General features: G+C 47.0%; 1 protein-coding gene across 2 annotated transcripts; it reads left to right on the top strand.

Annotated features, from left to right (window-relative positions):
- Nucleotides 1–1150: 1150 nt before the first annotated feature.
- LOC308356233 (T-lymphocyte surface antigen Ly-9-like) lies at nucleotides 1151–23216 on the top strand. 2 transcript variants are annotated; one of them, XM_080825064.1, is made up of 10 exons: nucleotides 1151–1290; nucleotides 5197–5526; nucleotides 10687–10962; nucleotides 11462–11791; nucleotides 13023–13292; nucleotides 14727–14825; nucleotides 15757–15810; nucleotides 19120–19400; nucleotides 19772–19843; nucleotides 22699–23216. In XM_080825064.1, exons 1-10 carry the CDS (start codon nucleotides 1167–1169, stop codon nucleotides 22765–22767), a joined length of 1905 nt encoding a protein of 634 aa, XP_080681190.1. In that variant the 5' UTR covers nucleotides 1151–1166; the 3' UTR covers nucleotides 22768–23216. The 2 variants fall into 2 exon arrangements, with proteins under 2 accessions (XP_080681190.1, XP_080681191.1); XM_080825065.1 differs by having other exon boundaries at nucleotides 1153–1290; nucleotides 5130–5526.
- The last annotated feature ends 44 nt before the right edge of the window (nucleotides 23217–23260 follow it).

Raw genomic sequence — 23260 nt, forward strand, 5'->3', positions numbered from 1 at the left:
GACTCCGCTTCCCCGCAGTTTTCCTCCCAAGTCCTCTCCTGCTACAACCTCAGCAAACGTACAATCTGAATCTCGTGACACCAACTAGTTACCGTTTAACCAGACCCTGTACATCCACCATTTAAAAAGTCAGTTTCCCAGGGCATCTGGGTGGCTCAGTCAGTTCGCGTGTGACACTTGATCTCAGCTCAGGTCTTGATCTTAGGGTTGTGAGTTCGAGCCCTGCACTGGGCTCTACATTGGGTGTGGAGCCTATTAAAAAAAAAAAAAAAAAAAAAGTCCGTTTCCCACGCCAGGATGAAGGGAACGATGCCGTCCCCGAGCCTGCTGACGGCACACCCCGGCCTGCCGACTGCACAGCTGCCCCTGGATGCTTCCATCCTCAAGGCAGCTTTGACGGTCCTTCCCTTCCTACCAGTGAAAAGCCTCTCGGTTGTATGTGACGAGAAGGCAATGCAAACTAGCTTTGCAAAGCAAAACAGTGAATTCATTGGGCCATGCTCTTTGTGATCCATTGCTGCGTAACAAATTACAGAACTTTGCAGCTTAAAATAAGCATTTATTACCTCACGGTCTCTCTGGATCAGCAGTCCAGGCACAGCCTAGCTGGGGCCTCTGGGTCCCGGTGTCTCACCAAGTACCGGTCAAGGCATGGGCGGGGTTGCCGACCTCCCCGGGCAGGCACTGCCTCCCGGTGGCTCTCAAGTCCTCATGAACTGTTGGCAGAGACGTGCGCTCCTTGCTGGGTTTGGGCTGGCGCTCTCCCTGTCTCCTCGCCTTGAGGCCTCCAGCTCACAACACAATACCTGGCTCCGGGCAAAGGGACCTGGGGGTGGGAGAGAGGGAGAGAGACACAGAGATGGAAGACACAACCTTTGTCAGCTAATCTCAGAAGTGACAGCTTATCACCGCGGCCACGTTCTCCTCAGTAGCAGCAAGCCAGGACACCAGCCCCACACGGAGAAGAGGCCGTTACGGGGACACCTGGCTGGCTCAGTCGGCAGAGCGCGCTACTCTTGATCTTGGGATGGCTGCCCAGCCCCAGCGAGTGGGAGGAGTCTGTGGTGCCAGTCACGAACAACGCTTGCCCAACCAGAGGCACGCACGTGCACAGGAGTCTGTGTAAGTGCTTCCTCTTTCAGCCAGAGACCCAAACACAAATCATCATGGCAGGCCCAAAGCGACACCCGGAAGACTCGGCTCTACAGTCCTTCTCCAGTAAACCACAGAGGACCAAGACACACATGTTCTTGTCCCTTCTCTGGACCCATCTCCTCTTCCCGCCAGTGGGTAAGTCCCCGTTATGGCCACTGCCCCTCACTGGTGGTGTCCCTCTGGGGCTGGTCACATTGTTCGCTGGAGTTCTTATTGGTAAAATCTGGAAACTCCTCTCCTTGTGATAATTCATCTGTGGGTTCCACGTTATCCCTGTGTGTGTGTGTGTGTGTGTGTGTGTGTGTGCATGCACGTGTGTGAGCATGTGCGTGTGTGAACGCATACGTGTGTTAGTGTGCACGCGTGTGAGCATGTGCGTGTGTGAACGCGTACGCGTGTTAGCGTGTACGTGTGTGATCATGTGCGTGTGTGAACGTGTCTGTGTGTTAGCGTGTACGTGTGTGGGCGTGTGTGTATGTGAGCATGTGCATGTGTCAGCCTGTGCATAGTCACTCACCGTGAGTAGGTGACGTTCTAGCCCCTGTCTCAAATAACTCTCAAATAACTGTGTTCCTCTCACTCTGACATTTTCCCGCTAAGGAATGCTGAGTGATGAGTTTGTTCCCTGTATAATGTGGATAAAATCCACAGAGAGATACATGAAAATTCCGGTGACAAGCCACCCCCTTTTCTAGAGACATATTGAACTACTGGAACTTCTTTCTACATCTGCCGTGTTTGTCATATAGCCCAAACTGGGGGCTTCCCTTGCAGTCTGGGGATGGTCTGGTGGCCCTGAGCTGGCTGATTTCTCTCCCAATGTCCTTTTCTCCCCACATCCTACCTCCTTGTCAAGGCCCAAGTCCTGCTATTTTCTGGAAACATCTCTCAGCAGCATGGCCAGCAGGCAGAGCTGACTCAGTACCCCAGGGAGGGTCTCAGCCACCTGGGACAGTGACCTCTACTGTCCCTCTGGGAATACTATTTTCCTCAGGACCTTGGAGGATAGCACAGATAGCCTAGGGATCTGAGCGCAGAGAGAGTGGGGGGGTGGACAGTGAGGGGAGCTCTAGGAAAACTCCCAGACGCATGCTCGGGGGCAGGGCCTAGACTCTGGGGCTGGGTTCCGATCTAATCTCTTTTCACTTTGCATCTCATCTTTGCTCACCATAAAAACACTACAAGCATCATGGTTCCTTATAGTCACACCCAACTCTTGGGGTGCTACCTGGCTGTTCGCCATCTAATGTCACTCAAGCCTCAGATGACCAACAAGTAAATTTCAAGGTAAAGAGGCATCTCCCTCCGTCTAGCTCCACTGATTGGGGATGACCTCAAACTTCACTGTCTTGGTCTAGCAGGGAGTTTCTCTGATGCTTTTGTGTCTCCAGGGAATGGTTTCAGGAGCTTAGGAGGCAGTAGGGTGAAAAGTTCTTCCACTTCAGTATGTCAAGGAGCAAGAATGTCCTGTCCCCTTTTTTGGGGAGCAAGAATTCCTGTCCCCTTCAAGGTCCTTTTAGCTGGACTAAGAATCAAGTTGACATGAGACAGATTAACAGGAAAAAAACCAAATTTAATAACATATGTATGAGGAATCCACACAGACAAGGAAATTCCAAAGACCCTCAGGCAAAATGAAGTATTTATGTCATCCCAGACTGAGAAGAAGGGGGCAGGGGTCTGGGACCTCAGAGGGAAGGAGGGGAGTTCACAGGGCAGTGCGGAGAAGAGCAGATGTACGGTAATTAGAGGTTTGCCCTGCCGTGCAGAAGGGTCCCTCAGATAAAATTCATCTCTGCTAGTCACCCTTATCCTGGAAAAGACCCCCAGTTAGGATTCTTCTGTGTAATTAAGGGAAAGGCAAGTTTCTCTGGAACCCACATGGTCTTCATTGCCTTCAGTTTGGAATAATCTTCACGCCAAAGTGGCCCACCTCAGGGCAGCCCGTCCTCTGCCCCTACAAATACCAGAAACATTTGAATTTAAATCTTTGCTCCATTGTTTCCTCGCTGTGTGAGCCTCTGTTTCTTAAACGTAGAATGTGATTAGTAAGACACATCAAGCAAGACTCTCTCGTCAATGAAAAATGTTATCTGTAAGCAAGCATTTGGCATGCAGTTGGGAGAAGTTGATTGTTATAGTAATCACTAAATGCACTGTTTGGAAACTATTGAAGGTGGGGAAGCCAAATTCAGTTATCACAGTCATTGAACACCCTTTTATTATTTGCCAAATGGCGGAGTTCAAAATAAGATGGCTGATGCCCGGGACTCCTGTCGCTGCGTTGGGAGTCACAGAGCATTGTAGCATTGTTCGCTGCAACAGTAGCAGGATTCGACCCACGAACCACATCCCTCTTCTCCTGCTGACAGTCTGTGCGCCTTTGCTTTGATGCTAGGAGACACGGGTGCGTCCTATGTGCCCAGCCAAGACTCAGGCCCTTCTGGGCTCCTGGGATGGAGGATGGTCAGCGCTCTCGGCCTCCATCTTCCGGGGCGTCAGGTACATGGAATCTGGGCTCTGCAGCTGACCAGCCTGTCATCTAAACAAGTGGCTAAAACTCCCCAAATTTTAGCTCCTTTTCTGTAAACACGAGCTAATTTTCAGGTAATTTTGAGGACTGAATGAGATCACTTCTACGCTGTGCTAGTTGTCGTAGAAATCATGAACAGTATCTTTCAGAGGCGAAGAGCTCTCTTTCAGGTAACTTCAAACCAGCATCGCACGAACCCAGTTTCTGCTCTCTGACTGCCCCCAGAATCTACCTGAACTGACCTAGACTAACTTCTCCAAGGTCCCTAGCCCTGCGTCTGCCTAGCTACCTCCCTACAAGGCCCAAGTGCTTGGCTGATATGGGTAGAGAATCACGCCCCGGTCCCCAGCCCTGCACCAGTCTGCACCAGTCTGCACCAATCTAGGGGTCTCATCTATGGACCTGCATAACTCTGCTCGCTCTGGGTCTTCAGGGCACACCTCAGCCTCTTTCCATCCCTCCAGGCTGTGCTTCAGTTTTTCCTTTCTCTCCAACATTTTCTACTTACTTTCAAAGCAGATTCCTGGAGTAATCTGGGTCCTGAACCCATCTGATTTGATCTGGAATTTTCTGAGGACTCTCCAGAGCCTCAGAAGCTCTTGAATCTGGGGAATACACACTGGGGTCCCCCAGCAGACTCTCACAGAGCCCCTGCAAGGAAATGAGCCCCCTCGGACCGATGCTGGGCCTATGGAAGCCATGGGAACAATGTCTATCAGGATCTGGGTCTTTCCCGAGTTGAGGAAATCAGGAGCAGAATCCATGCTACTTAACTATTCCCAACCCCAAACCTTGTTCCTAAGGACAGACCAGATTTCCCTGGCCAAGACGAAGCCAGTCTGAGATCCCCTGGACAATGAGGGAAAGGAAGAGTGAGATAGAGATGAGAAATGCTCCTTTTGTGGCTGATGTTTTATTATGAAAATTCTTGAACACAGAGAAAACTTGAAAGAATTTCGCACTAACACTCACACGCTTCCCACCTTGGTTCTACCATTACTTTCACTTCACTTGCCTTCTCGCACACCTGCCCGTCTATCCACCCTGCTGGTCATCCATCAGCCCATCTCATTTTTTAAAATATGCTCCTTTTTTACTTGTTTCGTTCTTCACGATTTACAGCAACCTATTTTTATTCCATCTCTACCATATCCCTAAAGGAAGATAGTATAGGTGTGAACATTTCTGTCTTACAGATGAGTAAACTGATTCTCGGAGAAATTCAAAAACTGACCCAAAGTCACCAGGCTAATTTCCACATTGGGATAGAAACCTAGAAAGTCTGTTTTACTGATTTCATAGATGCGTTTATAAGACAGAGTATTTTTTAAGTGAGGGAATGAAGGAATGATTCTGCTGGGCAATGAGTCTAGAGGAAGGAGGGCAGGAATTTCATTTCATTTCTCAACATCTGTCATTTATTCCCAGTATGTTTTTATAGAATGAATGAATGAAGACTGACTTGAGGAGTCCAGCTGCTTCTCCAAGTCCCTCTTCTGTCTCTGCAGGGCTGGGAGCCTCTGAAAAGGACTCAACCCCAGCAGTGGTGCCCGGGATTCTAGGGGGTTTGGTGATTTTCCCCCTGAACATTTCAATAGACACAGAGTTTGAGCATGTCACCTGGAGTGGTCCCCAAGGCACTCTTGCTTTCGCAACTGCAGAAAAACAGATTTTTATCACAGCCAAAAGCTACCAGGACCGACTAAACATCAGCTGGGACAGTTACTCCTTGCGTCTCAGCAGCCTGACTTTGGAAGATGCTGGACGCTACAAAGCCCAGATAAACCGGAAGACTTCTGCAGTCACCACTGACAAGGAGTTTATACTGCACGTCTACGGTGAGTTCCAGAGAGTTTCCATGGGTTTTAGTAATTTTTGTTTGTTTGTTTATTTATTTATTTATTTAAGATTTTATGTATTTATTTTGAGAAGGAGGCAGGCAGAGGGAGAGAGAGACTCTGAGCAGACTCCACGCGGTGCTCACTCTTGTGAACCCAAATCATGACCTGAGCTGGACTCAAGAGCCAGATGCTCAACCGGCTAAACCACCCAGCACCCCGATCTTTCATTTTTTTTTTAAAGATGTATTTGTTTGTTTGTTTATTTGTTTGAGAAAGTGAGAGAGAGAGAGAGCTCACACATGGCAGGAGGGGCAGAGGGAGAGGAACAAGCAGGCTCCCCGCTGAGCACAGAGCTGGACATGGGCTCAATCCCAGGACCCTGAGATCATGACCTGAGGCAAAGGCAGTGGCTTAACCCACTGAGCCACCCAGGTGCCCCTAATCTTTTATTTTTAAAAGCAGATTTTTTTCTTCCTCGGTGTTTATCTCTCTAGGACAAATAGGACCACCATGTTGGTCCTTTTCATGCAGTTCCATAAATACAGATGTCAGAGTGAAAACACAGCCAAAATATGTTTAAGACCGTTTGTGTTCTCTTTTCTGCAACTCTGTTAATACCCTTTACCCGTCTGTACTAGCTAACTTGCTGGGTTTGCCATAACAATATACCACTGACGGGGTGGCTTAAACCACGGAAGCTTATTTTCACAGTTTTGGAGAGTGGAAGCCCAAGATCAGGGTGTCGGCAGGCTGGGTTTCTTCTGAGACCTTGCTACTAGGCCTGCAGATAGAGCCTGTTTTGATATGTCCTTTTATGGTCATCCCTCTGTTTGTGTCCTCTGTATCCTAATCTCCTCTTCTTATAAGGACACCAGTCATTTTGGATTAGGGACCATTCTCATGACCTCATTTTAACTTAATGACCTCTATCTCCAAATACAGTTCTATATCCAAATAAAATCGTGTTCTGAGGTACCGGGAATTAGGGCTTCAAGATATGAACTCTGGGAAGACACAGTTCAGCCTATGACACTATTTTTCTATCAGGTAGTTTGACCTTTTTTATTGATTTGTTGAGTGCTCTGCATATGTTAAAGAAATGGAATAATTTGCAAGGAATAGAAATAGAATGAGTGAACTCCATATGTACCAACCTGCAGCAATTTCTAAGTCATATTGTTAACTTGTTTTAATTCCAGCACCGTGAACGCACAGTGCTATGTTAGTTTCACATGTGCCATACGGTGATTCCGCACTTCCACACGTCACCGGCTGCTAGTAGTGATAGGTGTGCTCTTAATCCCCTCCCTTAGTTCACCCATCCCCCACCCGCCCTCTGGCAACCATCGGTGTGTTCTCTATTGTTAAGAATCTGTTTTTTGGTTTGTCTTTTTTTCCTTTGTTCATTTTATTTCTTAAATCCCACATATGAGTGAAATCATATGGTTTTTGTCTTTCTCTGACTGACTGATTTCACTTAGCAAAATACTCTCTAGAACCATCCATGTTGTTACAAATGACAAGACCCCATTCCTTTCATGGGGTGCCTGGGTGGCTCCGTTGTTTAGCATCTGCCTTCGGCTCAGGTCATGATCCCAGGGTCCTGGGATCGAGCCCCACATCGGGCTCCCTGCTCAGCGGGAAGCCTGCTTCACCCTTTCCCACTCCCCCTGCTTGTGTTCCCTCTCTCGCTGTCTCTCTCTCTGTGTCAAATAAATAAACAAAATCTTTTAAAAAATGATTTCATTCCTTCTTATGGCTGACTAATATTCATATATATATATATATATAGTATATGTATGTATGTATGTGTGTGTGTGCATATATATATCTTCTTTATTCTTTCATCTTCTATAGACACTTGGGCTGCTTCTATGATGTGGCTATTGCAAATAATGCTGTTATAAACACAAGGGTGCTATGTCTTTTAAAATTAGTGTTTTCATATTCTTTGCGTAAATACCCAGTACTGGAATTTTCTGTTTCTTTATGCTTCAGTTTGTGGAGGGTGTATGTTTCTAGGAATTTATCCATTTCCTCTAGATCCTCCAATTTGTGGGCATATAATTTTTCATAATATTCTTTATAATCCTTTGTATTTCTGTAGTGTGAGTTATTGTTTCTTCTCTTTCATTTCTGATTTTGTTTATTTGAGTCTTCTCTCTCTGTCTCTTTCTCTCCTCCTCCTTTCTCCCCCCATGGACTCACTAAAGGTTTATCCATATTGTTGATATTTTCTTTCTTTAAAAAAATATTTATTTATTTATTTATTTATTTATTTATTGGAGAGAGGGAGAGAGACAGCACAAGCAGGGGGAACAGCAGAAGGAGAGGGAGAAGCAGGCCCCCTGCTTAGCAGGGAGCCTGATGTGGGCCTCAATCCCAAGACCCTGGGCCCAAGGCAGACCCTTAACTGGCTGAGCATTGGACCAGATGAATCTAACAGATATATTCAGAACATTTCATCCTACAACAGCAGAATACACACTCTTTTCAAGTGCACGTGGAACATTCTTCAGAGTAGGTCACCTACTAGGCCACTAAACAAGTCTCAGCAAGTTCAAAAAGATCAAAGTCATACCATGCATCTTTTCTGACAACAACACTATGAAACTAGAAATCAATCACAAGAAAACATTTGCGAAGAACACAGATACGTGGAGGTTACGCAACACGCTACTAAACAATGAATGGGTCAACCAAGAAGTCAAAGAGGAAATCAAATATACATGGAGACAAATGAAAACAGAACAGTCCAAAATCTTTGGGATGCAGCTAAAGCTGTTCTAAGAAGGAAGTTTATAGCAATATAGGCCTACCTCAAGAAGCAAGAAAACTCAAATAAAGAACCTAACTTCACATCTAAAGGAGCTAGAAAAAGAAGAACAAACAAAACACAAAACCAGTGGAAGGAAGGAATCGTAGAAATTAGAGCTGAAATAAATGAAATAGAAGCTTAAAAACCAACAGAACAGATCAATGGAACCAGGATCTGGTTCTTTGAAAAGATTAGCGGGGTGCCTGGGTGGCTCCGTTGGTTAAGGGCTGTTTGTGCTTGTGCTGTTAGTGGGCCAGTCTAGGGCTGCCAGGGCTTGAGCTGAATCAGAGCTGGCATTTGCCTTTGATGCGATAGCACTGAATTATAGGGTGATTTCCTTGTTTTGTTCCCTGAGACGCTTTCATTGGTGGGCAGGGCCCACCCTCAGACCAGATGTCTGCCCCAAACCCATTGCTGGGGCCACTGTTGGAGTGGGGGGGGGGTCATCCTCCCGTCCCCCTGGGACAGGAGTCACTTTGGAGTGGTGCTGACCCCTGCTGGCACTGCTTGCACACTGCCAGGTTTGAGGCACTACTTTGGATGGGTTCTGGCCAGGAGCACACTGGACAGGTCAGGACCACAGGAGAACTCGGGGGCAAGCTGGGCAGTGTTATCAAGCTTTGCTTCTCCCCCTCCAAGCAGACTGCAGGAGGCGACCTGTAGCACATGGGACCCAGGCAAGCTGGGTTGCAGGGGGCAAATCTGCAGAAGCGGGGGTTGGGTGGAGGGCAGGGTATCTGGTGTTAGCAAGGTGTGTGCAAGTCTGCGGTGGGTGCGGGCCTGCAATGGAGGCATGACAGGGGGGACATGTCTACAGGAGCATGCAGGGGTCGGGTGAGCCGTTAGCAAGTTGGGTATTGCACGTTGGCACTGTACTGGTTCCCACAGGTGTCCATGTGTCTAGGCGAGGCGGGGGTGGGGGCAGGGGAAGGAAATGATGTCCTCTAGCTCCTTTGTTCCTGGAGAAGTCTGCCCGCGATCTCTGCCCCTCTAGAACATGCTCTGAGATTAGTAAACAAGTCTCCTTCCCACATATTCCAGGGGTTTTTCAAACTGCTGCTGCTGTGCTAGGGCGCAGGGGAGGGTGCTATTTGTTGTGCTGCCTCTTTACAGCCAGGGCTGCAGTTTCCTCTCCCCCCGCCCCCAGAGCCCAGCCAGCCGGTTTGTAAAGTTCCAGGTGTTAAGCCCCCGCTGATTGTAAGAACTCACAAAATCAGGCCCCTCTGGTTTTCCAAACCAAATGTTATGAGGATTCCTCTTCCTTGTGTGAGAGTGTTTCTGTCCCTCCTCTGCACTCACACTGTCCCTACGTCCTGTGGACGGTCCCGTGGGTCCATCTAGTTCCCAACTGCATCTCTGCCTTTCTTACCCTGTTTGCGATGAGCTCTTCCATACATTTAGCTGTGGAGCGCTAGCTCTGCCAGTCTCCCGGACATTTTCTGGGTTATTTATATTGATGTGGGTGTTATCTAGTTGTATCCAGGGGACAAGTGAGCTTAGGGTCCTTCTACTCTGCCATCTTCCCCAGAAAGCCAACATGTAATTAAATTTTCAAAGGCTTCAGGACAGAGTGTGTGTGTGTGTGTATATGATAGTAATATATAGTACATATAATAATAATATATAGTATACGTATACTATGTATGTATCTATATCTAGAATATTTCTAGAAAAATCAACAGGAAATTCATAACATAATTCCTGGGGAGAGGAAACAAGTAGCTGGGAACAAGAAAGCTTGCTTTTTATATTAGGTACAACTTTTTTGTATCCTTTCAATTTTATGTATTATCAATTCCCCCCAAAAAAGCACACTTAAACACACGCACTGTGGACAGAGGAAATGGAACAAAAGGGAAAGAAAGGGCCAGGAAGAAGGTCTGAAAGCACAATGGTCATAAATTCCGACCAAAAGGCAAAAGCAACTCAAATTCTAGAGGCAGAGCTCCCTGCTGCACAGCGTTTGGGGCTGATTCATTTATGCATTTATTCGCCAAACATTCAAGAGAGACTTTCACAGGCTAGTCCGGTGTTCATATTCGGGCACAGGCACTGGCCCTGTCCTGAAGTAGTTCATGTACTGATGGGGAGAGAGAGGAGTAATCAGACTGTTGTCACGCTGAGCCATGGAGATATCACTCTTTTGGGATTTACGGGAGTGTAGGAGAGGAGCACTCAGTCCAGGCTGCGGGGGAAACTAAGAGAAACTTCCCCTGGAACAGGTACTCTGGCTTCTTCCTTCTCTCCCTGGGTCTTCTATCACCACCAGCCTCTTCTCTCAGCTGTGTCCTGCTGCTGATGGGATCTGAGTAATCTCCTTGTTGCTGTTGTCCCTACAGAGCAGGTGCCGGAACCTCAAGTCGTCGTGAAGTCTGTGAACATGTCCGACAGTGGCTCCTGTAACATTACGTTGATTTGCTCTGTGGAGAGGGCGTGGACAGGTGTTCTGTACAGCTGGACCCTGCAGGACACCCAGGCTTCTGAATCGCATGAGGGCTCCACTGTCATCATCCACCGGACGCTGTGTGACGCAGACCTGCCATACACCTGCACAGCCAGGAACCCGGTCAGCCAGAGCACCTCCAGCCCCGTCCATGCCCGCCAGTTCTGTATAGGTACAGGCTCCACTTGGGCCCTCCAGGGGATTTCAGAGACGGTCTGAGCAGCCACGGAGTCTAAACCGCCAGGGTTCTGGCAGGACACAGGTGCAGTGGGGACAAAGGCTTGAAGAACTCTTGTTCTCCATCCTCCGGGGTCTGAGAGAGACTGGCAGGGCACTTGGGAACTCCCAGGGAACTCTGAAACTCTAAAGATAGAGCAAGGGAAGGGAAGGGAATATGGATGAAGAGATCTAATTTATTCTTTATGTGGTGGGCGGTATCCCCTGCGGTCTCCTCAGAAGGACAGGGAGGTCAAGGGAGGCCTGAGTATGCAAAAGGCAGAGCCAGGTGCATATCTGTCCATGACAAGTGTCCGGCAGGGATGCCTTGTCAGAGGAAGGGAAAGGGGGTGTGGGCAGGAGAGCTTATGGGGCTTCAATCTCCTTCAGGCAGGCTGAGGGTTGAGGGAAGACAGCCAGTGTCTGAAGCCACAATGTCTCATCTCTGACTGCAGCTCCAGGAGCCTCCGGAGGAGAGTCAATGGGGGAGACAGTGGTGGGGATCCTGGGGGAGTCAGTCACCCTGCCCCTAACACTCTCGGCCAGTCACTCCGGAGAGAACGTCATCTGGATGTTTAACACGTCTATTATCAGCAAAGAGCGGAAAGCAGCAGCGGCAGCTGATCCGTTCATGAAGTTCAAGGACGCCAGTATGAACTCTAGCCGAGACTACTCCCTGATGATTGGCCGGCTGAAGATGGAGAACGCTGGCCACTACCATGCCTACGTGTGCTCCCGGGCCTCCGCAGTCATCAGCACAAAACACATCACGCTGCGCGTCTACGGTGAGTTTCTGAGCAGGGTACTCATCACTACATTCCTCCCCTGGGATGTTTCTCCTCTTTGCTCCTTTCCCTGCCTCCCCAAATACCTCCGATCACTAGCACAGCTTTTGAGTCCAGACCAGTCAACTCACAGGAGGGAAAACTTCCAGCCAGCAGCCAGGCAAGAACTACCTGCCAAGTCCCCCTTCTGCTAAGCTTCCAGCTGGCCTCCGCCACCCAACCTGCAGTGCTTGTTGTCCCTGTCCTCCTGCAGTGCTTGTCAGGTGACTCTCAGAGCTCTTCGACCTGCATTTTTATAGAAGAGTATCCTTTTGGATAAGGGCACAGCAGGCCGGAGTGGACTCAGAGAAGACTGGGGAGAAAGGCTTTAGTATCCAAAGACCCTCTGACCTCCAAGAGGGATGGCTGCTCGGCTCTCCCGAGTGTGAGGGACCGAACTTGCAGTCTTCCTTCTCAGGCTTGGGCCTTGCAGGAGCTTGGCTTGACAGCTGGGTTTACACCTGCCAGCTGCTTCAGCTGCACCACCCAGACACGGTCATCGCATCCCCTGCCTGGGTTTGTTGGTGTCTAAGTATCTGTGAAGACTCACGGGGCATGGTCCTGTTAGAATATGCTGGAATCAGCTAGTCCGCATCTGTAGCATGCCATGACTCAAGTAGTAAAAAAAAAAAAAAAGCAAGAAGATTGAGTGAAAATAATAATAAATTAGGAATAACTAACAATAACTAATAATAACTAATAACTAATAATAAATTAGGAATAAGCTAACATTTATTGAGCACTAACTCTATGTCAGAGCGGCGCTCAGCTCTTTACACTTTATCTCCTGAGTAAAGAACGTCGATGACGGAACCTCGACAGGTAAGCCTTCAAGTCTTCAAAGTGCATGAGACGTTGTACCTACCTGTGTTGACGGGTTTACTGGTTCTTCACAGGGTATGCTGTGGAGTGATGTGATGTCTTTCTTTTTCCAGTTTTCATTTTAACTCCTTGGTTTAACATCTGAGCATCAAAGGCCCATAGTGGTGAAGGGGTATGTCTGAGATTTCTTGGCTACCAAGAGAAAGGCCAGGTGCATTCCAAAATGCCTGTGACTCCTGGAGGCACTTTCTCAGCCCTAACGTGGTGCCAACACCCAACTTCAGGAGCGTGTTCTGAATGAGTGAAGACGTGGTGACTGCCCAGCAGGCAGGCCTGACTCCACATTAGGTCTGTCTTTCTCCTCACACAGGGAGATTGAAGAAGCCAAAAATTACCTGGCATCCTGGGCTTGCTAAGGATGGTATCTGCAGGGTCAGCCTGACATGCTCAGTGGAGGACAGTGGACACAACGTGACATACAGATGGGCCCCCCTACAGAAAGGAACCTTCGAGTCCCAAGAGGGACCTCACCTCAATGTCTCTTGGACACGTGGTGAAAATCACCCCAACATCACATGCATCGCCAGCAACCCTGTCAGCAGCAGCTCCCAGCAGTTTCTTCCCGGCGACATCTGTCCAGGTTACCGTTTATCTCTGCTCAGCCAGACTGCAGGGACTGGGACGTTGGTATCCAAGGGTTCGCAGCCTGAGTGGTTCTTTATGAAATGCAGTGAGAGAGTATGGATGAGAGTGGACAAGAGTAGGACATTCCAGCAGAAATATAATGGGAGTCCCTCATGTCATTCACACTTTCTGATAGCCACATTAGATAAAGTCAAAAGAAGCAAGTAAAACTAACCTTAATAATGTGTTTTGTTTAACCCACTAAATCCAAAATATCACCGTTTTGGATTATATTCAATACAATTACCATTGAGATAACTTACATTTCATGTTGTACTAAGCTTCTGAAATCCAGTATGGATTTTGCACTAACAGCACATCTCAGTTCAGATGCCAAATTTCCATGGGAAGTACTCGATCTGTATTCAGATTTCATAAAAGTGACAGTTGAAAAAAATAGCTTTACATATCCAAGTTGCTCCAAACCTACTTACCGTTTTTCAATAAGAAATTAAATCACCATGTTTCTATTTCAATTTCAACTTTTTAGAAATTAAATAAAATAAGCAACTTAGTTCTTCAGTCACACTGGCCACATTCCAAGGGCTTATAGCATGGGTTGTGGCTACCATACATGGACAGCACAGTGTCAGAAGTTAGTGGAGATGAGTTGATTGAAAATGGATGGGTGAAGGAAGGCAGACCACGAAGGAACACGGACTGAGTGGAAGCTAGAAAGGAAGCCCTAGGGTCTCTCCCTAGATGCCAGGCACTATTCTAGGACCATGCACATTTTAACACAATTAACTTCACAATAATCCTACACAGCAAATACTCTTACTATCCTCCATTACATGAAGACACTGAGACTCAGAAAGGATTAGAGACTTGCTCAATGTCACACAACAAAAGCATGAGTGGAACCCTGAGTTCTGTGCTCTGTTCTGTTCTAGAAGGAAGTAGAAAAAAGAAAGGTTTACTTGGGATGTGATGATGCTAAGTCAGGCTGGCAGATGGATTTAGAACCCTGTGAAGTGGAAATCTTGACTCTGTCTCAAGCCTAGAACTGCCCTTACACCATTTATCGAGAGGAGCAGTGTAGTGTGATGGATAAGGGTGTCTTAGGTAGAATCAGGCAGCCTACATTCAAATCCTGTCTAAGTATTTAAAACTCTGTGACACTGGGCAAGGCATATATCTCTCTACCTAGGGACCGTGTCTACCTTAAGCACTGCTATAATTTCTAGCCCAGAACAATGCCTACTCAATAAATAGTTGTAGAACGAATGAATGAAAAGGAATATTTCCTGCAATAGCATGAGATTTTAAGAGGCCATTTTGCTTTTTTTTTTAATTTTTTTATTTTAAGATGACCATTATGCTTTATCCATTGCTTGTTCCAATCTCCTTGTCAATATTTGTATTAATGTCATTCATTTTCTCTTCAAAGGGCCTGAGAGGAACAGAGAGCTTTACACTGGACTCTTGATAGCCAGCATTCTGTTCTTTGGGATCTTCATCTGGTACATTTGGAAGCGAAAAATACCATGTGGGTTTCTGAGATCATTGGCACATGCCAGCACCAGACCATATCCCTGGGACCTTGGGAAGCTTGTCTGCACTCTCCTGGTCCCCTCCTACCCCCACTCTCCCAAAACTTCATTTCTTCTCCTCCTGATGTGGGAGAGGGCTATTAGTTGGGACTCTAAATTTAGTTACAAATCACTGAAGCCCGACTCAAACTACCTTTAAAGGGAGGGAGGGTGCAGGAGGTGTGATTTATTATTTTGGGACTCACATAATCAATCTTTGGGGGAGAAAGGGAAGGAGCTGGCCTTAGGGACAAATGTTACCAGAGACTTAAACATCAGAGCCCTCCATCTCCCACCCTTACTTTTCTCTTTGAGCTGAGGGGCAGGGATGGGGGTGGGCTGTGCCACAACACAGCAATGGGCAGCTCCAGACTCGTATCTACTAAGAGATATGCCACCAGGGAGAGAAAAAAGATGTTTCCTTCCAACTCCAACTTGAAAGATCTCTGGTGCAGCCTTGGTTCATGTGACCATTGATTGGACCAACCACTGTGGTCAGCGGGATTAGGGGTTAGGATTGGCAGCTCCCTTGGAATTTCATATTGCAGGGGAAACAGAACAGTTCCCCGAAAGAGCATATTGGGTAGAACACATAAGATCCCTGCTACAATTCCTGCAAGACGGCAAACCAACCTGAGAAGTGGCCGCCACAGAGGGGACAGAGGGATGGCAGGAGGCTCCAGGGCCCTCTCTTCATTTGAAAATGACCTTAGGACTCTGGTCATCCTGTCCTGTGGGTTCCTACTCATGTCAGGGTTCACCTCCTCCCTAGAGCGTTTTTCTTGTCTTTGTCCCTGGAAATCTCTCCCCGTCTCCTTTGTCACTTAGAATCACATGCCTCTCTCCAAACAGACCTACTGATAAGTCTTCTCTGCCTTGGTTTGTCAGGCTCAGACCCAGCCTCCAGCTCCAGCTCCACTGAAACCCCAGCAGGCGCACCAGGTAATATCACCAATGACACGGGCTGTGGGGTCCCTGGGCCAGATGGAATCTCCAAAGCCTGACCATTTATTCAGTGTGACCTGCCAATCTGCAACATGGGGTATCACCCAGGACCTTGTTAGTAATTCGAATTTGGGGCACTACCCCAGATACCGAACTCTAGTCTGCATCTCAAGGTGAATCATACGCTTGTTAAAGTTTGAGAAGTTATGTGGCTTGGAGAAGGAAAGTTTGGGGAACAGAAGTCACAGCCAGGACGGACTCCGGAAAGACGATAACCAGAGACAGGGGAGGCAGCCTGGCCTCTGGGATCTGTAAGGTTCCTCTGGCATTATCATCATTTAAATGTGGGCTCCGGTGAGGATGGAGTTATTTTCGTCACTCCAAGAATGGAGGAACAAAGGCCAGATAGAATGGTAAAATTTGTGGTAGGAGCAAAACTAAAACCTATTTAAAATTAAAACCCATGAGATTGCATAGGACACCTATTACCCAAGAACATCCCTGAGGCAGTGGTTTTCCAATTTTTAAAAAAGCTAAGGAATGCTTTCTTCGAACAAAATACTGTGCAACACCCCAATAGCACAGTGTGCGAAAGTGGGATTGTCCTGATGGGTGTTGGAGTGGTGCGCTGAGATGCCTGCATCTTACCACCCCACTTCCCATGACTCAGTATCCTCCATTACCACCCTGAACTCTAAGCTCTGGAACTCTAAGGAATTCCCAAACTCCCCCCACTGGGACAAACCCTGCTATAAAAACAAAAACAAAAACAAAAACAAAAGAAACCATGTAACGTCTCATGGAGGAGATCCCCCGAAGAGATGGTACAGAAAGAGGGGTTGGGTGGGATGCCGGCAGCTCAAGGAATCCAACAGCGTGGGCCTTTAGGATGGGAAAACGTTACCAAGAGAAAGGGACCAAGAAGTGGGAATGAGGGTAAGGGTGGAGGTTCTCACCAGCTCCTTCCTCACAACTAGGGGGAAGACCCTGGTCTCCCCCAGCCTGTGCCATTGTACCTTGGTGCTCTGGGCACAGGAGAAGGCGTAAGGAAGTGTTGGAGACACCACTGCCATCCCTGATCTTCCTCCCTCCCCAGCACCTTCCCTCAGCTCCCAAGGTCTGCTTCTCTAACCTCCCTAGCATCTCTTCAAAGTCTCCTCTTCTTGGGGCGCCTGGGTGGCTCAGTTGTTAGGTGTCTGCCTTCAGCCCGGGCCCTGATTCCGGGTCCTGGGATCAAGCCCCATGTTGGACTCCTGCTCTGTGAGGAGCCTGCTTCTCTCTCTCCCATTCCCGCCGCCCCCCCCGCTTATGTTCCCTCTCTGGCTGTCAAATAAATAAAATCTATTTTTAAAAAGGGAGGAAGGAAGGAAGGAATCAAAGTCTCCTCTTCTCTAGATCTTTTGTCACTACCAAGGTTCATTGTGTCACAATATTTCTGTTTACTGAATAGGGTTTTTTTAAACTGAAAAATTGTATATTCGCATGGTATACAATTAAATCTCCTTCCCAAACCCAATCTCCTGGTCTCTCCCCCCAGAGACTTTCATCATTAAGATGCATTTGTAAATCCTTTTGGGATCTTTAATGCATTTATGGGCATTACATATATTTGTTCGTGTGTGTTTTTGTATATGTGTGTGTGTAGGTGCTTTTCTTTTAATTACACATAGGGGAGAAATCTATATTTAATTACACATAGGGGAGAAATCTATATTTTCCTGAACCTGGCTTTTTTTAACTTAACAGAATATCCTAGTAATATTGACATATGTAAGACTGATTCCTATTTATTCCATCCTGCAGATGTACCTTAATTTATTTAACTAGTCCTCATTAACAGACATTCCCATTCCTTATTAATTGTTCCCTAAAAGTCTAACAGTTTCCTAACTGGCCATTCCTTCCCCAGGGTTTCTCTTTTCTATCCCTTCTGCTCATTGCCTTGCAAAGCTCAACTTTGACTGTTCTAAAGTCATCAATGGCTCCTCATGGCCTTTGTTTGTTATTCAAAAGTCAATAAAACCTAGGGGCCAAGTGTGTGTGTTCTGAGGTCAGGCAGTCCTGTGTTTGAATCTTGATTCTGCTCTTTAGTGATGTTGGGCAATTCAATCTATGCATCGGTTTCCTTACCTTGCAAAATAGGTGCGCCCAGTTCTTAGAGGTGCTGTGAGTACTGAGTGGGTCAGTGCCAACACTGTGCACCCAAGAGGTGGTAATTACTCTTATATTCTCATTCACTCTTTAGCTAGACCACCCTTTACCTACTTTTTTCCTATGCAAATTTTGAGTATTAGTTTTGAGTATTAGTTAAGACCATCAGGGACAAGGTTTCCAGCATTCAGATCCTGACCCTACCACTTACTCAGGCAAATATTTAACCCTTATGTGCTACAGTTTCCTCATCTGCAAAAAATAAATGTAATTTTTGTTTTATGGGGTTTCATGCAGACTGAATACATGTAGGATGGAGAAGTATTTAGGATGGTGTCTGATACATATGAGGCATTTGGTACGTGTGAACCATTATTATTCTACACTCAGACCAAATGGTCCACTTGATGTGTCCCCAAAGGCAGCTAAACGTGGACCTGATGTACCAACGAATTGTTCAATACAGTGGCCCACTGTGATTGTCTTACACCCAGTCCATTGCACCTGTTAAATATTTTGAATACCATCTTCTACCAAAAGAGAGAGTTTCATGCTTGCCCGTAATCATACGGCTTCTTCAACCAATGACAGCCGGCCACTCATCAAAGTCCCAGCCCTCCATCAAGGCCCACCTCAATCCCACCAACTTCCTGAGTTCTTCTCTGCTTCCTAACCCGAGACCAGGTCCTCACGTTTTCCTGACACTTGTCACGTCCCCCTTGCCAGAGCTGGGCTTGCGTTCATTGATCTCTGTATGGATCTGGCCCACTGCCGGACAGTGTCCTCCTTCAAGAGTAGGTCTAATGGCCTCTTTGTGTTTTCCCAGACCACACATCATGGCACTCAGAGTGTTAGCCAGCAGAGCCAGTTCGGCTCACGGAGCATTGCTAAGTCCATCCCGTGTCACCCTCCATGAATATTTGCCCAATAGAAATGAGTGAATACCTGAAAGGAGGAAGGAAAGGAAAGTAGAACAGAGTCCCCTGTGGGGCCACAGGACAACCTCTCTTCCAGTTCTTTGGGCCTCACCTGGAGTAGAGATCAGAGCAGGTTGGATCCTTGCACAAAATAAGAAAGAGGTAGGGGCTGGCACACTTTCTAACCAAGCCACACAATGTGTTCAAAACTCACTACTGTGTGATATGCTCTCCCAAGGGTGTCAGAAGCTGGACACTTTCTCTGAGACTGCCAAGCAACAGCACAGGCCCAGCTCCGACAGCAGCTCTGACAGCAGTGAAACAACGGAGAAGGACCAGGAGAGGACTGGCATACCCAAGGCTGGAAGGCACCATGAGTATGACTTGCTCACTCAGGAGGACACTGGATCTGACTCACCATCTGAGGGGCAAGCAGAGTATGATCTTGTCACCCCAGAAAGCATGGTGCCTGCACCTGAGGACAACACAGTGTATATGCAAGTATCCGTCAACTTGCAGGTGAGCTCTTTGGATCAGTATACCTTCCCTCCTCCTCCACTTCTAGAACCATCCAATAACTGGGATGACTAGTCCCTCCAAATGGGAGCCAGAACCAGCAGCACATGGGCAGACAGCTGTGGCTCTATCCACGTCTACCAAGCCTTGGGATCCCCTGGAATGAAGATGCTCATCCTCCGCTCCCAATCTTGGGCCATTGATAAGGGAGGTGTGAGCAACCAGAAGCACTTCCCCACTGCACAGGGGCAGCCACCACCCTCTGTATGAAACCTAAACCTGGTGGGTTATCCCCTCTCCTTAAGGGCTGAACGTGAAACGCTGGAAAGCTCTTATCTGGTGATTATGGATACTCTGATGTTGATCTATTACAGGGAAATACCCCAGTTCCTGAGCAGGAAGAGACTTCAGCCACAATCTACAGCTGTGTACAGATCCCTCAGAAGGTGAGAAAAATTTTCTCTGTATCCCAAGGTTCCTAAAGGAAGGAACTATTGCGCAGACCATTTTAACTGAAAGCCCTAGGTCCCCATGGCAAAGGAGCTTAAGTTCTCTCCACTACGCATCCCCCTGACACACTCCGTGGTCAACAGAAAAGCTTAAACAAATATTTCTGATTCACATCTGTTTGGCCAAAGGCTGAATGTTTCTAATTGATTTAATAATGTTTTCTATTGATTATTCTTAACACTGACCAGAATGAGAAGCTGTAAACACAAATACTGTATGATCTATGTATATTTCCAAATTTACCTCCAACCCTATCTTAATCCACCAATATGGCAATTTCCCAAAACAATTGGAAATTAGCCAATCGTCCAATGTCAAGATTTTTTGGAAAATGTGCTATTAACTATAACACATTGCTTTTATCGTGATGTTGAAAGGTCCCTTAATGGTAGAATTTACCATTAAATAATAATAATAACTAACTTTCACATCAAGTTTATAAAACATGGACAAACATATTCTCATGTGATCCCTAGGACACCTCTACAAATGTGTTATCATCCACATTTTCTAGCAAAAGAAGCTGAGATTTGCAGAAGCTAAGTTTGCCTAAGGTCACACAGACAGTAGTTGGACTTTCAGTATTAAAAACCAGAAAGAAGGGCGCCTGGGTGCCTCGGTCAATTAAGTGTCTGCCTCCAGCTCAGGTCATGATCCCGGGGTCCTGGGATTGAGCCCCATGTCGGGATCCCTTCTCAGTGGGGAATCTGCTTCTGCCACCCCCTCTGCTGCTCCCTCTACTTGTGCTCTCTCTCTCTCTGTCAAATAAATAAATAAAATCTTTTAAAAATATAAAAATACAGGGTGCCTGGGTGGCTCAGTCTGTTAAGCATCTCCCTTCAACTCAGGTCATGATCTCAGAGTCCTGGGACTGAGCCATGCATTGGGGTCCCTGCTCAGCTGGGGAGTCTGCTTCTCCCTCCCTCTCTCCCTCTGCCCCCCGACCCAGCTCATGCTTTCTCTCTCTCTCAAATAAATAAAATCTTTAAAAAATATATGTATATACATATATATGTAAAAAATAAAAACCACAAAGAGTTTTAAAATAATCCTGAATAACCTTAACCAATTAACCTTGACCTGAATCCAGCTGCCTGCTTTGCTTTCAGTTCCCCGAAAAGATTGGGTTCATATACACTTTTTGTTTTCAAATCTCCCCCAGAATTCCCTCCCTGTTTTTCCTCCTTGTTTTAACATGCTCAAACAAAAATTTTTTAAAGATTTATTTGCTTATTTTGTGGGAGGAGGGGGCAGAAGGAGAGAGAGAATCTTAAGCAGACTCCCCGCTAAGCACAGAGCCAGACACAGAGCTCTTTCTCACGACCCTGAGATCATGACCTGAGCCAAAATCAAGTCAGATGCTCAACGGACTGAGCCACCCAGGCACACCCAAAAACTCAGTTATGCTACTTCTCTGTGATTGATGCATCAATCCATAGATATTTATTGAACATCTTGTGTTTGTCTAGAACTAGGCTAGATGCTATGGGATTTAGATACGGTGAAGGCACTATCCTTAAACTTGAAGACTTGTTATCTTATCTGGCTGTCAGTGGAGGAGGTATGGAGAAGAGTCAATCACCTAGAAGGGAAATGAAAATGCTCTACATACTACTTGTGAGGTGTGCCATTCCCAAGGGTTTTCCAGACATTGGAAGTGGGAGATATCACTGCACTGAGGTAGACAGGAAAGCCTTCATGAAAAAATAACTTGTGTTGGACCTTAAAAGGTGGATAGAACTTGGTCAGTAAGTATCTGTGCAGATAAGCAGCTCCATTCAGCCATCGTCTACCTCATGTCCTGCCTTGTGGAAGGTCGCCTATGCTTAGCCAACAAGGTACTTCACCTGTGGCCTTGAGACCTCTTCTGTACGTTACACTATACTCCCAAAGCTGCTTTCCACTCTGACCTGGTCCTTTGTGTTTGGGCCACTACTGGTCTATCTTAAAGTCATGGACATCAGTCCCTACTCTGAGTTTCAGAATGGCCTTGAGTCACCACTGGTCTGGTGGGTCCTGCATGGTTCACACACCACCCCAGGGACTCCCTCACTCACAACCTAAGTGGACATAAGTGTGTTTCCTCAGCTGGGGTCTTGACAGAATTTACCCCTTGCCTTCAGAATTTTCAGGACCATGAGTCCTGACTCTCGGTCCCCTGAGGCTGTCATTGCCCACTTGGTCAGGAACTTCTCAAACCTGCCTGAGCCATTACTTTCTGACACATGTCTCTGCACGATATCTCAAAGGTTTATGCCGTTCCCGAGCTGTTCCTGACAGCCCGCCGCCCCTCCTCTCTGCATCAGCTCATGCCTCACCTGCTCCTTGGGGCCTTCCCTGAACAAAGAGTCCTCAGAACCCTGGGAACAGGAAGTCTGAGAATCTGATCTGAACCATTACTTTACGGCATAACCTCTACCATCTGGAATGTCTTTCTCTAGATGTTTGTCTTGCTTCTCCAGCCAGGGCAGAGACTGAGCTCATTAGACAGTAGCTTCTTGAGAGCAAGGCCTTTTATTGCCATTTTTGTACCCCTCAACATGCTGCACTAAACTGCCCTCTATCTGCCTTACAGAAAGCCTTGCCAACTTCCCAGTGGGAGGTTCTCCAGAAATGCCTGCAGTCAGCTTGATGTACTCTTCCATCCCAAGGCCAGTCCATATGACCCCACTCTTAGAGCACAGACCAGTCTTAGCCTGGCCTGACCTTCCCCTCTCAGCAGCACAGGGTCAAGGAAACCAGGGCGTCCCGGGCTTTGTTAACAATATGCTTTGTGTCTTTTGGCTCACAGGTGGTGTCACCACCACAACAGAATGATCCCGAGTCTTCTGAAATCCCTACCTATGAAAATTTCACCTGAAAAGAAAAGCAGCTGCTGCTTCTCTCCCTGTAGTTGGAAAATCTCCTGGAAGGTGTAAGGCCTGGAGCTCTTATAGACAGAAGCACTTCAGAACTGCCTTCAGTGTCTCCAGGATACCTGAATTTGACCCACCCCCTTCCCTCCACCCCTGTGACTTCCCAAATCTATGAATAGATCAGACACAGGCTCCGTCTTGGAGTCTCCAGCCTTCAAGAAGTCCCTGCTCCGTCCGTCTCCTCGTGTGCTTCTACAGTTTGGAGGCACCAACTCAGGACTCTGCCACAACTGGTCCAGTGTTGTTGAAAGGACCCTGGACCTTCACACCATCTTCTAAACAGCTGCTAAAATGAATCCAATGGATATTCTCACTCATGGACACAAAGATGCATGTAAAATCATGTCCACTGTAGTATCTTTTTTAATAAAAGGACAGAAATAACCTAAATGTCCATTCAGTAGGAATGTGGTTAAATGCGTGATAGTGAACCCATGT

This window comes from Martes martes (genome assembly GCF_963455335.1).
Source record: "Martes martes genome assembly, chromosome: 15".
NCBI lineage: Eukaryota > Metazoa > Chordata > Mammalia > Carnivora > Mustelidae > Martes > Martes martes.

Bases quoted from the DNA above. Each gene is read 5' to 3' on its own strand.
- LOC308356233 (XM_080825064.1), top strand. From the start codon at position 1,167: ATGGCAGGCCCAAAGCGACACCCGGAAGACTCGGCTCTACAGTCCTTC. The intron at 13,293-14,726 runs GTTACCGTTTAT...TTCTCTTCAAAG, and splicing joins TCCCGGCGACATCTGTCCAG to GGCCTGAGAGGAACAGAGAG. The intron at 19,401-19,771 runs GTGAGCTCTTTG...GATCTATTACAG, and splicing joins AAGTATCCGTCAACTTGCAG to GGAAATACCCCAGTTCCTGA.